Here is a 21,834-nt window from a genome sequence, read left to right on the forward strand (position 1 = left end):
CGTTTTGTTTTTTCGATTCCGAAAAAAACGGAAGGTAAAGTTAAATCTCATAAACAGCTTACTACAAAGTGTTCTTTTATAGCTATCTATTATAGCATGAAAACATTCACTAAGAACAAGAGGTCAATTTTTAAATGAAATCAGGGCGCAGGGCACACCAAAACACGATGTTTAAATCACATGAGATTAATTTGAGGGAAGTTTGATAAGATGCGGCTCATCTTAAAAGCACCATTTTACCTACACTGAAATTGTCTTTTAGCACTCATGAGATCTTGTTTAGAAAGAGTTTCAATTATAATGTACGGTAATTGTCCACTACGTTTTGTACACTGAATAAATAAACGTGTAGGCTATTTAAAATGTTTGCCTTTGAATTTGATTTCATAAAATATTTTTTTATTTAAAATGGTGTAAATTGTTAGCTAGTAACATTATAGAGAGAGAGAGAGAGAGAGAGAGAGAGAGAGAGAGAGAGAGAGAGAGAGAGATGTTTTGTTTTTTGTCTCAAATTTGGCTTGTTAATTTATTATAAATTTAATCCAAAAGTAAAATACCGACAGACTATACTGGAAAGCAGGTGTGTGTGGTTGCTTCATACAGATGAACAAACGGATGCTGACGGACTACAAAATACTCAAGACTCATTTTATAAGACTTTTGTAAATAGTATTAGGCTTCTGAAATATGAAGTCGTTCAGTAGGCTAGTCGAGAAAATAAACAGTCCGAAACTGTCAACCGGTTTCCCCGAAAGGACTCGACTCCAGCTTAGTTCGTAGTCGATTCCAACGTTTAGAGTCGATTCTCAATTCCCAACGCCTCAGAATCGACGACTCGATTCTTTTTGGAATCGATTCCCAGCCCTAGTGACCGAAATCAGCATGGTCACTGTACGCAGCAGTAAATAAGGCAAATAAGCTTTTTTTGTGTGTGTGAAATTGGTAAATAGGGACATTTTCGCACTGTTTGCGTTGGAGAAGTGACAATGCCTCGCTACGCACATCTGGTGATGGGTCCTGCTGGAAGTGGAAAGGTAAATGTATTACCACGAACTAGAGGATCCAGTATAATTCTGGATTATTTTATTTAGTGTGCGCTTATCCATTCTAAAGTTCAAACATTAAAACCGCAGTCTGCTCTGCGTTATTGTGAATCATTGTTCTCTGTGTGGTATATTGCTTTTAATATTTAAATCCTGTTAATTTCATATTTTATAGAGTACTTATTGTTCAACCATGGTAGAGCATTGCCAGGCCCTCAACCGATCAGTACAGGTGGTGAATCTGGATCCAGCAGCAGAACATTTTGAGTACTCTGTCATGGCAGGTGAGGAATGGATAGATAGACACACTTAGAGGGAGAGAGTGAGTATGGGACAGGTACAAGACACTTACTGTAAATAAGATATGTGATCTATCAGGAATTTGTTTTAATAATTTGCTTATTCATATTATAAGTGACACTACATACAGGTCATTGATTGTATTAAATGCTTAAAGGTCACTATTTTATTTTGAATATATGGGAGTGGGTAGTGGTGTCTAAATAACTAATTTTAAAGCTTAAGTATGTTACTTTTTTGGTGTTAAAATACTTTCTCCTATCCCAGCAGCTTAATATGCAGAGACAACTATAAGTAATTCATAGGTTAGTTACTGTGTCTCTGTGGCGCTATGATAATTCCTGTTTGTTTTGAGCGATCCATCTTAAAAGAGACAATAACATTCACTCGAGGAATGCTGTGAGTTGGGGGCAGGACTATCTGTTTGATCACAGCAGACAGGGGCGTTTTCAGAAAACTGTTTTGCGCTGATTACGGATATCCATACCTCCCTAATATGTAGTATGCCAAAAAAAAGTATGCAGATGGGATTCAGCTTTAAGCATTTAATCATTGGCCTTTAGATCAAGAGGTCTTCAGTCAGGTGTGTCCAAACGTTTGACTTGTTGTGTACATGAATCAAGCCATTCCCCTATTGAAGATGATCGTTTTTAAATACGCAGATATTCGAGAACTGATCCAAGTGGATGACGTTATGGAGGACGAGTCTCTGCGATTTGGTCCTAATGGAGGACTGGTCTTCTGCATGGAGTACTTTGCCAACAACTTTGACTGGTTGGAAGAGTGTCTTGGTCATGTGGAGGATGATTATATACTCTTTGATTGCCCTGGTAAGATGCTCTACATCCATATATTCAAAAATTTAAAAAACAAAATAAAAGTATGCACGGTACTGTTGAATGTAATCAGTTAATGGAATAGATTACCTACATATGAATATTCTTTCATCATTTACTCACCATCATGACATCTCAGAGGTGGATGACTTTCTTTTTCTGCAGAACACAAAGATTTTTAGAAGAATATCTCAGCTCTGTTGGTCCTTACAATGCATGTAAAGGGTGATAATACCTTTTGTAGGTCCAAAAATCACGTTAAGAAAACCGAAGTAATCATGAGACTCCAGTGGTTAAATCCATATCTTCAGAAGGGATTTAAAAGGTGTGGGTAAGAAATAGATACAAATGTAAGTCATTTTTTACTCTAAATCTCCACTTTCACATTCTCTTTTACATCTGAATGTCACATACGGTGCCCTTTAGTTTCACTTTCACATGTGAAAGTGAAAGTTATATTGGAGATTTAGAGTAAAAAAGGACTTTCCCACACCTATTATATAGCTTCTGAAGATTTTCTTATTTAACATAGAGTCTTATGGATTACTTCTATGTTTTCTTTATTTGATTTTTGGAGCTACAGAGGTCTGATCACCATTCACTTGCAATGTATGGAGCTGCAGAGCTGAGATATTTTTCAATAAATCTTCGTTTGTGTTATGCTGAAGAAAGTCAAACACATCTGGGATGGCATGAGGGTGAGAAATTGATAAGAGAATTACAATTTTTGGGTGATCTATCCCTTTAAATAATTTACTCACCCTCTTGCCATTCCAGATAGGCATGATTTTTTTTTTCTTCTGCAGAACACTAATGAAGATTTTTAGAAGAATACCTCGGCTCTGTAGGTCCATACAATTCAAATGAATGGTCTCCAAAACTTTGAAGCGCTATAAAGCACATATACCGATGAGCCAAAACATTATGACCACTCGCAAGTGAAGTGAACAATGTTGATCATCTCCTAACAAGGCCACATGTCAAGGTCTGTGTAGATTATAGGGTAAGTGTACAATCAGTTCTCGTAGTCATTGTGTTGAATGCAGGAGAAATGGGCAGAAGTACATACCTGAGAGACTTTGACAAGGGCCAAATTGTTATGGCCAGACAGCTGGGTCAGAGCATCCTTGAAATGGCAAGGCATGTGGGGTACACCTGGTGAGCAGTGGTGAGTACATACCAACAGTGGTCCGAGGAGGGACAAACCACAAACTGGCGACAGGGTCTTGGGAACCCAGGGCTCGTGCAACGAAGGCCATCCCGTTTAGTCCGAACTGACAGAAGGTCTACTGTGGCACAAGTCACATAAAATTTTAATGATGGTTATGGGAGGAAAGTGTCACAACACACAGTGCATCGCACCCTGCTGCGTATGGGGCTGAGGAGCCACAGATCGATCAGAGTTCCCATGATGACCCCTGTCCACCATCGTAAGCGCCTACAATTATGCAAGTGTCGGAACAAGACCTTGGAGCAGTGGAATAAGGTCACTTGTTCCAATGAGTCTCGTTTTCTTTTACATCATGTGGAAGGTTGTGTACTGGCCGTGTGCACCGTTTACCTGGGAAGTGATGGCACCAGAATGCACTGTGGGAAGGCAACAAGCCGGTGGAGGGAGTGTGATGCTCTGGCCAATGTTCTGCTGGAAACCCTGGGTCCGGCCATTAATGTGGATGCCAATTTGACACGTGCCACCTACCTAAACAATGTCGCAGACCAGGTACACCCCTTCAGGGTAATGGGATACCCTGATAGCAGTGGCCTCTTTCAGCAGGATAATGTGCCCTGCCACACTGCACACATTGTTCAGGAATGGTTTGAGGAACATGTGAATAGTTTAAGGTGTTGCCCTGGCCTCCAAATTTTTCAGATCTCAATCCGATCAAGCATCTGTGGGATGTACTGGACCAAAAGGTCCGACACACTGCAGCTTCACTCCACAATTTACAGGACTTGTAGCACCTGCTGCTATTGTCTTGGTGCAGATACCACAGGACACCTTCAGGGGTCTTGTAGAGTCCATGCCCTGGCGGATCGGCGCTGATTTTTCTGCACTCAGAGAACCAACAGCATAATAGGCATAATAGGTGGTGGTATTAAGGCAGCATAAAAGTAGTCTATTCGACTCCAGTGGTTTAATCCATGTCTTCTGAATTAATCCAATCAGTTTTAGGTGAGAACAGACCAAATTATAACACCTTTTTCACAGTACATTTAAGCTTGAGTACACTTTGTGCTTTGCACACTCGTGAGAAAGCATGTACAGAGCGCTAGATGGTGCTAGGAATTGTAATCAAGCTTAAAATCAGGATCGACAAGATTGCTGATGGCATGATTTATAGTGAAAAAGTTATATTTTTTTGGGTCTTTTCTCATAAAAAATCGACTGGATCGTTATACGTACAATACATGAATGAAACCACTGGAGTCATATGGATTACTTTTATGCTGCTTTTATGTCATTTATGAAGCGTCACAGTTTTGGGCACCATTCACTTGCATTGTATTGACCTACAGAGATGAGATATTCTTCTAAAACTATTCATTTGTGTTTTGCAGAGGAAAGAAAGGTCATACACATCGGGAATGGCATGAGGGTGAGTAAATGATGAGAGAATTTTCATTTTTGAGTGGACCATTCCTTAAAGGATTGTAATCACTCAGGATTGGTATGCCTGTATTGAGGAATGATGAAGAGCATTGTGTTCTTTGACTGCAGGTCAGATTGAGTTGTACACTCATCTGCCTGTTATGAAGCAGCTTGTGGAGCAGCTACAGCAATGGGAGTTCCGTGTGTGTGGGGTGTTCTTGATAGACTCACAATTCATGGTGGAGACCTTCAAGGTAAAATGCATATGTTTGGTAAGCCGTTTGACCTACGGCAGTGACAAATAATGTCAAAAACAACAGTCTTGTTGTGTATCTTAACATAACTCACTTATGTTTTAAGATTTAGTTTAATTGGAACCGTTTCAGCAATTTTGAATTGTATCTTTAAACGCAGTTTTGATAAATTATTTATTGAAGTTGGAAATATTCTAAATATGATATTTGTTACAATTATTTGTCTAGTTTATCTCTGGAATTATGGCAGCCTTGAGTGCCATGGTGATGCTAGAAATCCCACAAGTCAACATAATGACCAAAATGGATCTACTCAGTCCAATGGCTAAAAAGGAAATAGAAAAGTATGTTTCTGAGAGACTTTTAAATTTGATCAATTTAAACTTCACTCTAAAATGTTAAGTCTGGTTAGAGACAACATATACATGATGTGACCAGTGTTTATTATTTACAGGTATCTTGACCCGGATATGTACTCGGTGATGGAGGACAATTCTGTAGCTTTGACAAGCAAGAAATTCAGAAAATTAACCAAGGCCATATGTGGTTTGGTAAGTTGCCCATTACACTGATTGTGCTTAGAGATCAGGCAGTGAAAAATACTGTGGTTCTGCATAGGTCATTTTGATTTAATTATCCACAAAAGCTATTAGACACAGAAACTTTGAACACAAATCCAAGAGTAATGTGGTCTTGTGTGTTAATTGGTAACTAGATAGGTAAAGTTTATCAAGACAAACTTAGATGTTGGCTTGACAAAACCTTGTCTAAAAGTTTAAAATAGTTTTTATAGTTTGATAGTGAAACAGACTAGGGCTGTCAACAGGGCTGAGAAACTAAATAGAAATTTTTCACTGAAATGTAACCAAAATTCAAATTATATTAAAATGTAAAGACGTTACTACAGGTAGGGTAAATCTAAAAGACATCTGATTTTTTAAATTAACGTTGTCTCCTACACAAGAGGGAGCAACAAATCAATATAACCCAATCTGTACCGTGTTACAGTTATTGCTTTTGCAAAGAAAATATCTGGCTGTTAACAAATGTGTGTAAAATTATAAAGTCAAAAGTTTTAGCCAGTTTATATTCTCAAATCTAAAGTAAAAATGTTAAATGAGAATAGACAAGCTCAATAGATGGTTCTTTTTTTAACTTAATTTGTACCCTTTCTGGTGCCATAGTACTACAACAAACTTGAGCTTCATTATGCCGGCGTTTTTCACTAAATACAGTTATATACATGGCTAATGCTTATTCAATGACACGCTGATAAGAGAGCAAAGCATAGTCGAGACACAACCTCCAAAGACCTCCACCTCTGGGGGGCCATTCACACTTGAGTCCAATCTTGACTGACTTTTTCTTAAATTCAACAAATATTAAAATGTCCTGTCAGCTTTAATACAGACGTAACAGATAAACAGACAGCTAGCTAGATAGTCAGACTTCACAAAGACAGTCCGATAGAGAGATAGATGGATATACACAGTACATACATTTTTTTCATTTTTTGTTATGTTGTAGCCTTATGCTACAGGGTTCCCACAGTCATGTAAAACCTCCAAATATCAGGGAATTTATAAATTGTGATTTCCAGGCCTGGAAAAGTAATAGAAATTAATAAAATTTTCAAAGATATGTAAATATCATGATTTTTTTATATAGTTCATATATTTTTATTTATTATACTCTGTCTTAAAATATTTAATTGGGGTGTTGTGTTGCACTGGATTAAAAACACATGGTGAAGAGTTTAAAATATGTCATGTTATGTAAAATACCTGACCAATTAGAAACAACGATGTTCTGGTAATCCCCGCCCATTTCAGGATTCACGTTTTCAGGCTAATTGACATTTACCCGCTTATTTCAGTGAAGTCTCTCTTTCTAATTTTCATGTAACCTACTTTAGCTTTTAAAATGAGCTTTTACAGCTAAGTTTAGCATGCCAGGAAAGTGCACCTTTAACAATGCCTTGCTCAGCATGGCCAGGTATGATAAATGACTGGCAAAGAATTGAGATCCTATGGTGCCTGGGAAGGGATAGATTTGGTTCACTTAATTTTTGTCATTGCCACATCATAATAACTTGTGAGAACGTGATATCTCATGGCCACAAGAAAATGATCTCGTTCCCTAGACAAATTATTTGTCTCATGACTTTTTTATGTTGATGTAAAGTGCTAAAAAATACCTGTATAAAGTGGAGTAGTTAGTTTTAGGCTCGATATTCGCTTTCTTTTACCCACGTTCTCTGAAGGTGACAGGCTTACAAAAATATAGTTTGCACACTTAGAAATTACACCAACCAGTCTGACGAACCACACCACTCCCTCTCTCAAGACACTCGACCATGCCCCCATCCCCACAGTGATATTTTGACAGTATGAGCAATTATACAAATGCAGTTTTCAAATATTATTAACAAAATTCACATTTATGACAGCAGCCCATTCTAAAGGTTTCAACTAAACTGTTCACATAGAGCCCAGGGAGGTTAGTGTTGAATTAAGGTTAGACTGTTCTCTCTTTGTTTGTAAGAAAAACACTAACCATATAATTGTTGTTTCATATCAAAATAAACTCAAACATTCAACTCAAACCAAACTCAAAGAGGATCTTGCGCAGCTGGGCCTACAGCCTTTAAAATGTGCAAATGTAATTTACAGTTGAAGTCAGTTTACATACACCTTAGCCAAATACATTTAAACTCAGTTTTAAACAATTCCTGACATTTAATCATATAAAACATTCCCTGTTTAGGTCAGTTAGGATCAATACTTTATTATAAGAATGTGAAATGTCAGAATAATAGTAGAGAGAATTATTTATTTCAGCTTTTATTTCTTTCATCACATTCCCAGTGGGTCAGAAGTTTACATACACGTTGTTAGTATTTGGTAGCATTGCCTTTAAATTGTGTAACTTGGGTCAGATATTTTGGGTAGCCTTCCACAAGCTTCTCACAATAAAATGCTGGAATTTTTGCCCATTCCTCCAGACAGAACTGGTGTAACTGGGTCAGGTTTGTAGGCCTCATTGCTCACACATGCATTTTCAGTTCTGCCCACAAATGGTCTATCGTATTGAGGTCAGGGCTTTGTGATGGCCACTCCAATACCTTGACTTTGTTGTCCGTAAGCCATTTTGCCACAACTTTCGAGGTACGCTTGGGGCCATTGTCCATTTGGAAGACCCATTTGCAACAGAGCTTTAATTTCCTGGCTGATGTCTTGAGATGTTGCTTCAATATATCCACATAATTTTCCTTCCTAATGATGCCAACTATTTTGTGAAGTGCACCAGTCCCTCCTGCAGTAAAGCACACCCACAACATGATGCTGCCACTCCCATGCTTCATGGTTGGGATGCTGTTTTTACGCTTGGAAGCATCACCCTTTTTCTTCCAAACATAACGATGGTCATTATGGCTAAGCAGTTAATTAGACTAGAGGACATTCCTCTAAAAAGATCTTTGTCCCCAAGTGCACTTGCAAACTGTAGTTTAGCTTTTTTTATGGTGGTTTTGGAGCAGTGGCTTCTTCCTTGCTGAGTACCCTTTCAGGTTATGTCGAAATAGGACTTGTTTTACTATGGATGTAGATACTTGTCTACCTGTTTACTCCAGCATCTTCACAAGGTCCTTTGCTATTGTTCTGGGATTGATTCACACTTTTCGCACCAAACTACGTTCATCTCTATGAGACAGAATGCGTCTCATGGTGTTCCCATATTGTTTCAACTTGCATACTATTGATTGTACAGATGAACGTGGTACCTTCAGGCATTTGGAAATTGCTCCCAAAGGTCAACCAGAAATGTGGAGGTCCATAATTCTTTTCCTGAGGTCTTGGCTGATTTCTTTTGATTTTCCCATGATGTCAAGCTAAGAGGCACTGAGTTTGAAGGTAGGTTCAGTAAACCTCCTATCGAAGCTAATTGTCTAAAGGCTTGACGTCATTTTCTGGAATTTTCCAAGCTGCTTAAAGGCACAGTTAACTATGTGTATGTAAACTTCTAACCCACTGGAATTTTGATATAGGCAATTAAAAGTGAAACAATCATGTCATGCACAAAGTAGATGTCCTAAACGACTTGCCAAAACTACAGTTTGCTATTATGAAATCTGTGGAGTGATTTAAAAAAAAAAAATGTATTCACTTCAACCAAAGTGTATGTAATCTTTTGACTTCAACTGTAGATACATTTTGGTATTTCCTTTTTTATATAGTATATTTGAATACTGCATCTGTTTAATTGCACATGCTGGAAATTCTCACCTGTTGTAATTTAGTCTATCCACTGGGAACTTACTACAAGTTGTATTTATTTTTAATTATGTATTTATTTGTTTATTAATTAAACATTTTCAGTTTAATCTATGAAACAATGGTGTGGTTTTGTTTTTTTTGTTTTTTTACAAATTTGCGATTGTGATTTCAGTGCCATTTTCAGAATTCAAGAAATCCATTTTCAAAAATGGATTTCTGAACCAGTAAAGAGCCCTGATGCTAAAATACTTAATTATTTTATTCATTTATATATTGATTTAATTTCACGTCAATCTACTCTCCATACCCCATAAATGCAAAGCAAAAAAAAAAATTAACAAATTTTATTAAAAAGAAAAAACTGAAATATCACATTGACATAAGTATTCAGACCCTTTGCTATGACACTTGAAATTTAGATCAGGTGTATCCCCATTTTTCAGGATCATCTTTGAGATGTTTCTACACTTTGATTGGAGTCCACCTGTGGCAAATTCCATTGAGTGGACATGATTTGGAAAGGCACACACCTGTCTATATAAGGTCTCACAGCTGAAAATGCATATCAGAGCAAAAACCAAGCCATGAGGTCAAAGGAACTGCCTGCAGAACAGATTTTGTTGAGGCAGAAGGCTACAAAATCATTTTGGCTGCATTGAAGGTTCAAGGTCCAAGAGCACAGTGGCTTCCATAATTTTTAAATGGAAGAAGTTTGGAACAACCTGGACTCTTACTAGAGCTGGCCCAAACTGAGTAACCAGGGGAGAAGGTAAGCGATCTTGGTAAGAGAAGTGACCAAGAACCCGATGGTCTCTCTGGTTGAGCTCCAGAGATCATATGTGGAAATGGTAAATGGTCTGCATTTATATAGCACCTTTTTAATTCAAAGCGCTTCACACTGCGTCTCTTCACCCATTCACACACCAATAACGGTAGAGCTGCCATGCAAGGCGCTAGCTAAACTTGGGGTTCAGTGTCTTGCACAAGGACACTTCGTCATCTGGCCAGAAGGAAGCCTCTCCTCAGTGCAAGACACATGAAAGCCCTTAAACAATGTCCCACGATGAAGAGTGCTTCCAGGTTGGAGTATAAATTTAAGGTACTCTATGGTCAAGGGTTCATAACATTCCAAAAAAAATTAGTAACTGTGTACTAATTTAAGTATTTTTCGAATTCTTATTTATCCTCAAAATCTTGCTCCCTGTCACAAATCCTACGCAGTCTTTGAAATTGTCCAAACGGTATGTTTTGTATCAATTTAGGAGGATGTAAACTCCTAGCATGAAAAACCCTATTTCTATCAGTAGATTTCCTTAATATTGATGTATGTAAAAAGACATCTTTATTTTTACTAATTTCAAGGTCCAGAAACTCTAGGGGATATTGTACTCTAGGGATAATTTAACATTTGAGTCAGTACTAAAGATGGTGAAATGATATTAGATCTTCCTCTGAACCCAAACTAAATAGGATAACGTCATCAATGAAACACCCCCAAGATATTATATTATCTAAAAAACTATTTGACATGAAAGCCTGCTTGGAATTTGCAAAAAGAGCACCTAAATGACTCTCAGACTATCTGGTCTGATGAGATGAAGATTGAACTGTCTGGCCTCAATTCCAAGCATCATGTCTGGAGGAAACCAGGCACTACTCATCACCTGCGCAATACCATCCCAACGGTGAAGCATGGTGTTGGTAGCATTATGCTGTGGGGGAGTTTTTCGGCAGCAGGGACTGGGGGACTGGTCCGGTTGAAGGAAAGCTAAATGCAGCAAAATACAGTGAAATCTTTAATGACACCCTGGTCCAGAGCACTCAAGACCTGGGCCAAAAGTTCACCTTCCAACAGGACAATGACGCTAAGCACACAGCCAAGACAACGCAAGAGTGGCTTAGTGACAACTGTGTCCTTGAGTGGCCCAGCCAGAGTCCGGACTTGATCCCAATCGAACATCTATGGAGAGACCTGAAAATGGCTGTCCGCTGATAGTCCCCATCCAATTTGACAGAGCTTGAGAGGATTTGCAGTGAAGAATGGTAGAAAATCCCCAAATCCAGGTGTGCAAAGCTTGTCACATCATACCCAAAAGACTTGAGGCTGTAATCACTGCCAAAGGTGCTTCAACTAAGTACTGAGTAAAGGGTTTGAATACTTATTTCAATGTGATATTTCAGTTTTTTCTTTTTAATGCATTTTCAACATTATCAAAAATCTTTTTATTGCTTTGTCATTATAGGGTATGGAGTGTAAATTGATGCAAAACAAAGCACATTGGCGTGTGTGTGAGAAACTTTAAAATAGATCAAAGGCCTTGTGCAGGTTGTTTACATTTGAATTTTTTACAGCTGGATTTTAATTAACGAGCATGTGGTTGGGTCATTTGAACATTCCATCAATTTAAGTATATGGGGTTTTCCTATTTTTATTATTATTATTTGTTGCACAAAAAACATAAATCTGATTAATTGGAAACAACATGGCACACCGTTCCAGAACAGTCTGAAGGTCTGTACCATGTCTGGTGGATGTAGTTTCAAAGTTAGTGTTAGAAATTTTGATCTTGGTTTAAGGATTTTTAAAGAATCCTAAACCAAGTTTGTAACAGTAATTAATAAATTACAGGCATCTCCACTCTTAATGTTTGAGGCACAAGTTTTGCATGTGTCCTAAACAAAAAAAGTTACAAAATATCACTGATTTCTGTAGATTGATGACTACAGTTTGGTCCGTTTCCTGCCCTTTGATCGTACTGATGAGGAGTGCATCAACATCGTCCTGCAGCACATTGACTTCTCCATTCAGTATGGTGAAGACTTGGAGTTTAAAGAGCCCAAGGTTTGCGCATAGGATCACTGCGATACTCTGATTCTTATTTTACTGCTTATTAATTGTAAAATTAGAATGTTGTTTTGGATCAAATTATAACACATTTTTCTTTCTCTCTAGGAAGTTGATGAGGAACCCAGTAACACAAATTTTGATGAGTTCTTCCAAGACCGAGTGGACTCTTGAGTGTGTGTGTGTGTGTGTGGGGAAAATTTAGCTTCATGCAGGACTAAGTTAGGAATGTGTTTGACTGTTCTGATTCAAGCGCATTTAAGAAATGGCTTCACTTATTACAAAAACATCTTGTCGCTTTCATAATGTCATTGTTTGAAGGATTCAACCCTACTTCTTTGCCATGCCTCAATCTTAGCAGAGTTTTATAAAATGTTGTCTTTTTTTTAGAATTGTATTTATTTTTGCAATAAAAATGTGCAAATGACAAATGTGGTGTTTCACGTTTAGGATTTTGTAATTCATTACATTCTGTCCATTTCTTGATGGGCATTTCTGGGTGAACCATTCCTTTAAATGAAAATTATTTAATTTACTCACCCTTATGCCATCCCAGATGTGTGTGACTTTCTTCAGCAGAACACAAATTAAGATTTTTAGGAGAATATTTCAGCTCTTTTAGTCCATGAATAGCAAGTGAATGGGTGCCAAAATTTGTAAGCTCCAAAAATCAAACGTCTGCATAAAAGTAGTCCATATGACTCCAGTGCTTAAATCAATGTCTCCAGAAGCGATTTGATAGGTGTTGGTGAGAAACAGATACATTTTAAGTCCAGTTTTAATATAAATTCTCCTCTCTGCTAAATCTCCACTTTCACATTCTTCATGCATATGCCCCCTACTGGGTAGGAAGTAGAATTACCATAAACCATTTACTTAAATATTGATCAGATTCTCAACCACACCTTTCATACTGCTTCAGAAAATATTGATTTAACCACATGTGGATTGATTTTAAACTGCCTTTATGTGATTTTTGGAGCTTTAAATATTTGGCACCCATTCACTTGCATCGTATGGAACTACAGAGCTAAAATATTCTTCTAAAAATCTTGTGTTCTGCAGAAGAAAGAAAGTCATACACATCTGGGAGGGTGAGTAAATAATGAGAGAATGTAAATTTTTGGGTGAACTATTCTTTTAAAATGTCCCTGGTATGCTCACAAATTTTGTCACGGTAGGCAGCTCACTAGGTTTTGAGACACCACCTGTGCCATCAAAGTATTTTGGAATATTAAAAAAGAACTTGGTTTTGTGGCACTCGGTGCCTGTTTATATCATTTTTTTTTTTTAAATGGACATACCTGTATGAATGATGTTCAAACTAATTCTAAAGAAATTCCAAAGAGCATGAAGCACTGGGAAACAGAAGGGCAGCTAAGCTGAAGCTCTTTGGCGCCCTCACTGGTCATTCTCGGATGTTGTACTGGAATCTCCTCCGTAGACACTTCCTGTACCGTTGTTGGGTGGGATAGCGGAAGCGTTCACAATAAATCTTCCCTGCCACATTTGGGACATATTTTACCAAAATGCCGGTAAGAAATCTTTTAATTTTTACTGTTTTAATTATGGATGTATTTGTGGGCCTTATGAGCAGTTGTGTCGCGTTTAAGAACAGAAGCGAACTAGAAAAATGTGTTAGCATTAATAGCAATGCAGCTAACCAAGAAATGCCATCTTACTCTTGACCATTTTACAAATACATGTTGTATTATGTTTCATTTCGTCACCTGTTATTGCTAAAGCTATACATACAAGAGTCAGAAATATGTTGTTGGAAATGAACAGTCGCATCTGGATGTGATGAAAACCACTAGATTTTATCAGCTGCATTCTGTGCAAAGATCACCTTGAAATCTTACCTTTTTTGTTGTTGTTTTTTTTTTAAAGAACATTTCTAAGCAATAATGCTTTATCTTTTTGAAATCCCCCGCTGTCTACAGGCTTACCACTCAAACCTGATGGATGCAGACACTAAAATGGTGGGGAATATGGCATTACTGCCTCTCAAAACACAGTTTAAGGGTCCTGCTGCTAAAGAAAGTAAGATGCAAGTGTTTGATTTATATGCATACATTTCTTTTGCTTGACATTACTTGCTTGGCAGTACTGTGAGATTTGGAACATCATTAGTGCAGAGTTTTGACTTATCAGCTGTCCTTCCTTGGTATTCCTTCCGTGTTCAGCTAAAGACACAGATATTATCGATGAGGCCATCTACTACTTCAAAGCCAATGTTTTCTTCAAGAACTATGAAATTAAGGTAAGGGACGACTGGCTATGTAGCAGCTCATACAGGAAGTGTAGAGAGCTTGAAAATGTACTTGCATGCTTTAACATGTGCTGAGTTAGGAATGGCATACTAGTACCATCAGGGTTGGTAGGATTACTTTTGAAATGTATTCCACTACAGATTACAGAATACATGCTATAAAATGTCATTTGTAATGTATTCCGTTAGATTACTCAAATTCAGTAACATATTCAAAATACTTTGGATTACTTGTTCTTTTTTTCACTTGTTTTGACTTTAAAAACTCTGCCAGTACATTAAGACAAAATTCACATTAATCAAATTATTCTTGTTTTAAGGATATCAAAGGTCTTACTAGAAAGAAAGAAATAATGATATAACGTGAATTTTCTTGATAAAAATACGATTATATGACTGTTAACATGTGCATGTAAAATGGCTAGAAATAGCATTTTAAGTTAGCATAAAGCTAACAATTTACACAAGGTTTATTTCTATTTCGTCTGCTCTAAACTTACTTCAAATGTACTTCTCTGTCTGCTCGTATGAATGTAACACATCATAAGAAATTGTTTCACCGCTGTTTAAACGCACTTTGGATCGGATCATTTATATGTATAAATGTTTTCCATCTTAAATGACTAAATGTTTAATGAAACAAATGACAATGAAATGCATTGTAATCTCTTCAATAATCAAAATACTTTTTGAATGTAACTGTATTCTAATTACCAATTATTTAAATTGTAACTAGTGGAATACAGTTACTTATATTGTATTTTAAATACGTATTCCGTTTCTCCCCAACACTGTGTGCCATTCTACGCTTATTACTTCTGCCATATCTGTCTGGCAGAAATAATAAGAGTAGTGTGGTACTAGTATGCCTTTCCGAACTTAGCCCATGCATTCTCATTAAATTTGCTACCTGGTTATGTTGTTTCGTCCTGCTTTTACAGATTTTTCTAGATAAATGTCATAGCTAAGGGAAAGAACTGTTCTTCTCTCTGCTTCTTATAGATTATTAAAGGAATATTCCAGGTTCAATACACATTACGCTCAATCGATAGCATTTGTGTCATAATGTTGATTGATGCACTTAAATTAATTCTTCTGTTAAAGCTTGTGTATTATTTTAGCTGTAAAGTTGTTTAAATCGTAAATTATACAGCCGTTTAGGGTTTGGTGACATTACGTTGTCATGGCAACGAAGTTGTAAAATTGTCTCTAATTTTACACAGAAAAGGTTAGCAACTGATTTTATTAGACTAAAATCATGTTAACAAACATATTGTTTACATCTTGTGAATATACTTTTTAAATACTTTTGCTTTTGAGTTTTTTAACATTCAAAAATTGGCCCCCGTTCACTTCCATTGTAAGTGCCTCACTGTAACCCAGAATTTGCTTTTTTATTTTTTAAAGAAAAGGAGGGACAAGTCAAAAATATTTTTTGTGGTAATCAATATTTTGCCACAAATACTGTAGATTTAGCTTAATTTATATTGAACCTGGAATATTCCTATAAGTTGTTCTGAAACCCATTTACATACGAACCTATGCACATAATGTTCCTTTTTACTGGTATGGTTGAGTCAATAGTGCTCTTTGTAGAGTAAAATCAATGGCCAGTATATAATTACATTTTATGATGCAAATAAGATGTATACCAATTTGCTGACTAAAAACAAACTTATTTTACAATATTTTCTCAAAATTCACTAAAATATTTAATAACAGAAATTTTGCATTATTCATTGACAACGCTCTTTTTTTTCAATCATCAATCAATCATGGTTATAGGTTGCTTCCGTTGATCTTAAAATGGCCAAATATTGGCCATAACTACTCTTTATCTAATAATGCCGAGTTTAAGTTGATCATCAAATGCCGCCTTGTAAGTTCCTGTTGTTTCTTAATGACATTTATGTTTTTTATAGAACGAGGCTGACCGAACTTTGATCTACACTACTCTTTACATCTCTGAATGCCTCAAGAAGCTCCAAAAGGTAACTACATTGAATCAAATGAGCTTCATTGTATATTTGCATAAACATTCAGTGATTGATTGTTTATCAGTTGCATGACTTGGTAGTGTTTTTTAACCTTCTTAATTAACTAACTACACCATTCTAAACTATTTACAGTGTAGTTCAAGGGGCCAAGGAGAGAAAGAGATGTACACACTGGGAATTACCAACTTCCCGATCCCTGGAGAACCTGGCTTTCCCCTGAATGCAATGTATGCTAAACCCTGCAACAAACAGGAGGAAGGTATTGGCCAATACATTCAACACTTAATAGGTTCAGGTTGTTGGAGAAGGACAACCATTGAAGATATATGAGGCCCCTTACCTAACCTTTTCCCTAACCTTAACCTTGAGTGGAAGTGATGCCCCCTTTTGAAGTTGGTGCAACCCATTTTTGGAGTTACCCTGCCCTCTTGTGGAGATGGCCTGCAGCTAAACCTACTTGGGTTGTTGTGCTCTGGCTTTCATTATGATCTGTTGATGATTTAAATGATGATCACTGAATTGAGCTAGATATTGTCTTTTGTTTCCCCAAACAGAAACAATGAGGGCTTACCTGCAACAAATTCGACAGGAGACAGGACTGAGATTGTGTGACCGTGTGTTTGACCCTCAGACAGACAAACCAAGCAAAGTAAGGCAACATTAAAAATCAGTCAAATCTAGTTTGAGAAATGCAAGAGAAGTGATTACTTGTCATATTTCACCTCAAAATTAAAAGACAAAAAGAAAGCATATTTTTGATTTTTTAATAATTATTTCTAAGCACATATTCCCTACAAAGTCTCATTACTGTAAGCATTTAAGACGTTTCTTTTAAATTAGCCTTTTTATTCAAAAATGCACCTTTTTGTTATTATTATTTTGAGGTGAATTATGACTAGTATGATTCACTCCAGTAGCATCTTAAGTATCTTCAATGTTTTTGACCTTTAGATTACGTTTTTTTTTTTCTGAGGTGCTTTGGAGAATACTTTTTCCAAATGAAATGATAAAAATTCTTCTAATATGATTTCATTTTTCAGTGGTGGGTGTGCTTTGTAAAGAAACAGTTCATGAACAAAAGTCTGTCTGCACCTGGCCAGTAAGAAACATCTCAGGATCTCTCTTGGGAAGCGAATGGCATTTTTCTTTGATGTCTGTTTTTGTTTTTTCTTCAATGTGTGCGACTGTGTTCAACCAGATTCTGTAGAAGATAATTTTTTTACTTGTGATGTCATACATAATGTAAAATAGGAGCAGATCAAATAAAATCTGTTAAAGACAAAGTGTCTCTTGCCATGAATGAACTTTTACTACTAATACACATGGAGTTCATAGGAATGTTTTTATTATCTGTACTTATTAGGTAAAGAGCATAAGAGATTGTTGCAAGAAATAAATATGATATTGTTCTACATTTAGTGCCCAATTGGTGCCAAGGACCATACAAGTTGAAGAAAGGTCAGTCATCACACTTTAAAGCCAGTAAATCAAATGAAAATATGATGAGGGCTAAATTGAAAATGTTTAGCTCTTTGCTCAATAGCTTTCTGTCTTCTGAACAATAAGAAATTAAATATGCAGTAGTACACATCACCAAACAAATAATTTTGCTTAGACAAAATCTTTAAATCACGTGTTGCCAGGACTCATGCACCTTTTGAAGTTAATGAGGTAACTGCTTTTTGCATTAAATAATTAAGACATAAACCACAGGACATAGGCAAGACTGAGAAGAAACAGATATGTAAGACAAATGCTACATTTTAATGAGCAATTACAAGATGAGGCCTTGGTAAACAGAGTGAACAGAGACTACAGCCATACAACTAAGTGTGGGGGGAAAGATCACATACAATTGACTCGACCGATAAAGCTATGGTACAATACATATTTACATACACAAAAAATACAGCTTTTGAGCTTACCATTTATACAAAAAAATATTGTGTCTCATGCAAATATCGAACTTTTTGGTTTGTCCAAGAGGATTCCAGATGTTGAGATTGACTTGACATCACTGAATACAATTTTCCTTTCTTACAGGAGAACAACTTAAGGCAGAAGAGAAATAGATGGCCCTTGTTGAGAGACACCTATGGTATTGTTTTAAGGGAATAGGGCTGTTTGACGTGACATGTTCACACTCTGACAATCAACCTCTACTGGTACCATAAATGCACAAAACACTCCAGAATTGCATAAAAGACTTTGTTCAAAATTGATGGCTCAGTGGCAGATAAAAAAGCGAGTCAAAACAAGTGTCATGCAATACATTTCATCATAATTAAGATAAATAATCCAGACACACTAGAGGACTGGGGGAAATAGGAAATAACAAAACGTGCTAAAATTCACACATTCAGAAAAAAAAATCAAATTATAATCCTATGGTTGCTTTTCTTTCATTTCACTAACTGGTGCAACCCCAAATAACTGCTGCAACAGGCTGTCGAGAAGTGAAATGAAAGTTTGTGGTTGAAGTATCTGAGGGAGGATTGTTAGAATTTGATTTAGGCAATGAAGCATTATCACACATTTGATAGACAATATCAGTTGAATCTATTCAATTTATATGAGCTTTTAATAGTTTTTCAAATCAACACAGAAACGGGAAAATAAATCCAACTGACATTTCTGTTGAGTTTGACCAAGATATGAAACTGATGGGAACTGATACCATATTATATGTACTAATAAACGTAACAGTGATGAGGCCCCTAGTCGAATGCCATCTCTTGGCTTTTTCTCACACAGCGGGCAACTTTCCTCTTGAACTCACCATTGGGATCCTCTCTCCACTCTTTCTGCAAGCCAAACACAAACAGTACCACTTACAGTAATTTCTGCAGAGGAAAAGAAGCTGCTTTACTAGAGATTTAGTATTTACTAGACTTACAGCAGCATCCACATTGGCAGGTGAGTCACCATTGGGGTCAGCTAACATGGATATAACACTAATCATGATTGTCTCTACAGTGTGGATGGGCAGCCAACGCTCCTCAGGTTTCTCATAGCCAAATTTGTCCTCTCCTGGTTCATGTAGGATGGAAATGCACACATCTCCATTCTTCGCAACTGTAGTTGTAAAGAGATGAAGAATATTATCAGTATCAGCCAGCTGCAGAAGATGTTACCTTACACTGAGATACACACTCACCATTAGGATGCCAAATCTCAGTAATAAACTTCATCTTGGGAGGCCGAAGTGGGTAATCATGAGGGAAAATGAGATTCGCCTTAAAAAATCCACCCTCACTACAAATCAAAAATAGAAAACATGAGAACTAGTTTTTGGATCTGTTTCAGAGGAAGAGATTACTGCTTTGGAGAAGACAAGATTGGTAAAGTTGGCATTGATATATCTACACCCAAGCACCACATGGCAGCTGACAGCACTGGTACTTACAATAGTGTGTCCTGTGGGCCAATCACAACAACCTCCCACTGGTAGATATCATCATCATCAATAAGACCAGCAGAAAAACCTTCCACTGGGTTTTTGTTGAGCTCTGTAAAATCAAGACACAATACAAACATGCTTTGCATTAGCATCATAGAGCTCTAAAATTTTAGGTATTTTTGTGTTTTGCAATTGTGTTAAAGCAAATATTAATAAAAAGAAAACTTGTGAAACCAAGCCATATGTTGATGTTTTGTTTCCCTGCTGCAGATCAATTATTTGTCCGTGACACACTAAATCGTTTCAACTGATCCAATGAGAAGACAAATTTCTTAGTTTTTACTATGTATTTTATACTAAACAGTAACTAAATAAACTAACAAGTTTGGAGAAAATATTATAATTTTCTTAGCTGGAAGGCCAAAGGTGTGTGATCAACATGCTTGCATCTCACCAACTTATTCAGCTAGCATGCTAGCAAAGCCTTCTGACCTTATTACTTTACAAGTGTAAAAACGAAACTTTATTGCTCTTACATAAAACACTGACATAATCGGCATTGTTACACACCATGTTGTCTGCTGTAAGAATGTGCTGAAGATAAGAATGAAACAGTAAAATAAACATACTAGTGTTGTTTTGTACTCTTTGTGCTAACAGTTAGCCACCTACCTGCTAGCTGTTTTCGCAAAAGCAGGGCCGATTGCTCAGTCATTTTATTTAAACTAATTTCAACAAAATGTACAATGTCGCCAAAGAAAATAAAACGAAATTATGTCACAGATATCAATGTTGCAGTCAAAATTGTGCGAAACGGAGCTTCTGGAGTGTATTTGAGGTCTACTTCACATGCGCCGACAACAGATCCATGTCTATACTAAGCTAAAAGTGTCTAAAAACCTAGTGTGCTGCCTATTTAGGGTCTTCTTCTTGTTGTTGTTGTTAATGGCCATTCACTCCTAGGAGTATTACCGCCACCTACCGTATTTTATATCCTACATCCTTATGCCTAAAAACATGATGCTTGATGCATGATTGATTTTTGACGGGAATGACAACGAGGTTGTGAGGGATAGACGTTCAGTAACTTAAATGGAATGTACTGAAGTTTAGTGTTTTGGGATTGCTTACAAAACATTTAAAAATTATATATTTTTAAAAACATTCAGTAGACCAAATTTTTTTTATACATCTAGACAACAAGAGTTGTGGACAATCAACTCTACAGCTTTATAGCCAACTGTGCATGCCACTGAAGAGATGGTCTATCCTGCCTTGTTTTTATTCCCATTAAAAATCAAAGATGGCACTACTTTGAATATGAGGTGGAGAAGACCTGTCAGCAGAAGGATGGCCGGAAGGGCATCATCTCCCATCCTGGAACACTCTGGCTTGAATAGGGGAGTAGTCAAGCCAGAGGAGGAGGGCGTGGCCGGGCCGTGAGGACACACGCTTGGCATTGAATTGTCCTAATCAGCCAGGAGGGGGATAAAGAGGAGCCGGAGGCACCAGTTCATAGGAGAGAGAGAGACACGTGGCCACTGTGTATGGCTGTGGTCCAGTTCATGTTTAACATCCACTGCTAACTCTCCTAAGCAATTCCTCACAGTGAATCCCCACCACCATTTTGGACCACTTTGTTCAGTGAGTGAGGGAAGTTTCTGTTGATAAACACTTAACCCCTCGAATTTGACCGAGGACGTGAGCCTACTTTGATGTATGCTTCAGACAGCTCCATATCCTACAATGCAACTCGACTGTAACATGACAGCAGACTGCGCTTTGAAAACCCCACCCCACCCCCACACAACACTAATGTATAATGGAAGTGAAGTTATGTCAATGAAGCAGTTTAGAAAAGATATATTGAGATTTAACTGCATACTTGTAGCTACCTTATACTGTTTATGACACAGTTATAGCCTATGTGTTCATTGTTTGTGTAAATCTTGATAAATTCTTTCTAACAATTCATTCTAATGAAAAAAAAAAATAAACATACGAGATTTATACATAAGCCTCT

General features: G+C 37.0%; 3 protein-coding genes across 3 annotated transcripts; 2 read left to right on the forward strand and 1 right to left on the reverse strand.

Moving 5' to 3' along the window:
* The first annotated feature begins 867 nt into the window (after positions 1 to 867).
* Positions 868 to 12,694, forward strand: LOC127625154 (GPN-loop GTPase 3-like). The gene is made up of 8 exons (XM_052100249.1): positions 868 to 1,034; positions 1,219 to 1,327; positions 2,006 to 2,173; positions 4,899 to 5,023; positions 5,252 to 5,367; positions 5,478 to 5,574; positions 12,011 to 12,139; positions 12,251 to 12,694. Exons 1-8 carry the CDS (start codon positions 987 to 989, stop codon positions 12,314 to 12,316), a joined length of 858 nt encoding a protein of 285 aa, XP_051956209.1. The 5' UTR covers positions 868 to 986; the 3' UTR covers positions 12,317 to 12,694.
* Positions 12,695 to 13,541: 847 nt separating this feature from the next.
* Positions 13,542 to 17,711, forward strand: LOC127625156 (actin-related protein 2/3 complex subunit 3-B-like). The gene is made up of 7 exons (XM_052100251.1): positions 13,542 to 13,677; positions 14,086 to 14,185; positions 14,329 to 14,405; positions 16,337 to 16,405; positions 16,544 to 16,670; positions 16,966 to 17,060; positions 17,452 to 17,711. Exons 1-7 carry the CDS (start codon positions 13,672 to 13,674, stop codon positions 17,512 to 17,514), a joined length of 537 nt encoding a protein of 178 aa, XP_051956211.1. The 5' UTR covers positions 13,542 to 13,671; the 3' UTR covers positions 17,515 to 17,711.
* A 441-nt stretch (positions 17,712 to 18,152) lies between these two features.
* LOC127625157 (ubiquitin-conjugating enzyme E2 G1-like) lies at positions 18,153 to 20,694 on the reverse strand. The gene is made up of 5 exons (XM_052100252.1): positions 20,484 to 20,694; positions 19,818 to 19,920; positions 19,569 to 19,666; positions 19,308 to 19,486; positions 18,153 to 19,215 (listed from the first exon to the last, which is right to left on the reverse strand). The coding sequence occupies exons 1-5, from the start codon at positions 20,524 to 20,526 to the stop codon at positions 19,129 to 19,131; spliced, it is 510 nt and encodes a 169-aa protein (XP_051956212.1). The 5' UTR covers positions 20,527 to 20,694; the 3' UTR covers positions 18,153 to 19,128.
* Between the last annotated feature and the right edge of the window lie 1,140 nt (positions 20,695 to 21,834).

The sequence above is a fragment of the Xyrauchen texanus genome, chromosome 31 (assembly GCF_025860055.1).
Source record: "Xyrauchen texanus isolate HMW12.3.18 chromosome 31, RBS_HiC_50CHRs, whole genome shotgun sequence".
Taxonomy (NCBI): domain Eukaryota; kingdom Metazoa; phylum Chordata; class Actinopteri; order Cypriniformes; family Catostomidae; genus Xyrauchen; species Xyrauchen texanus.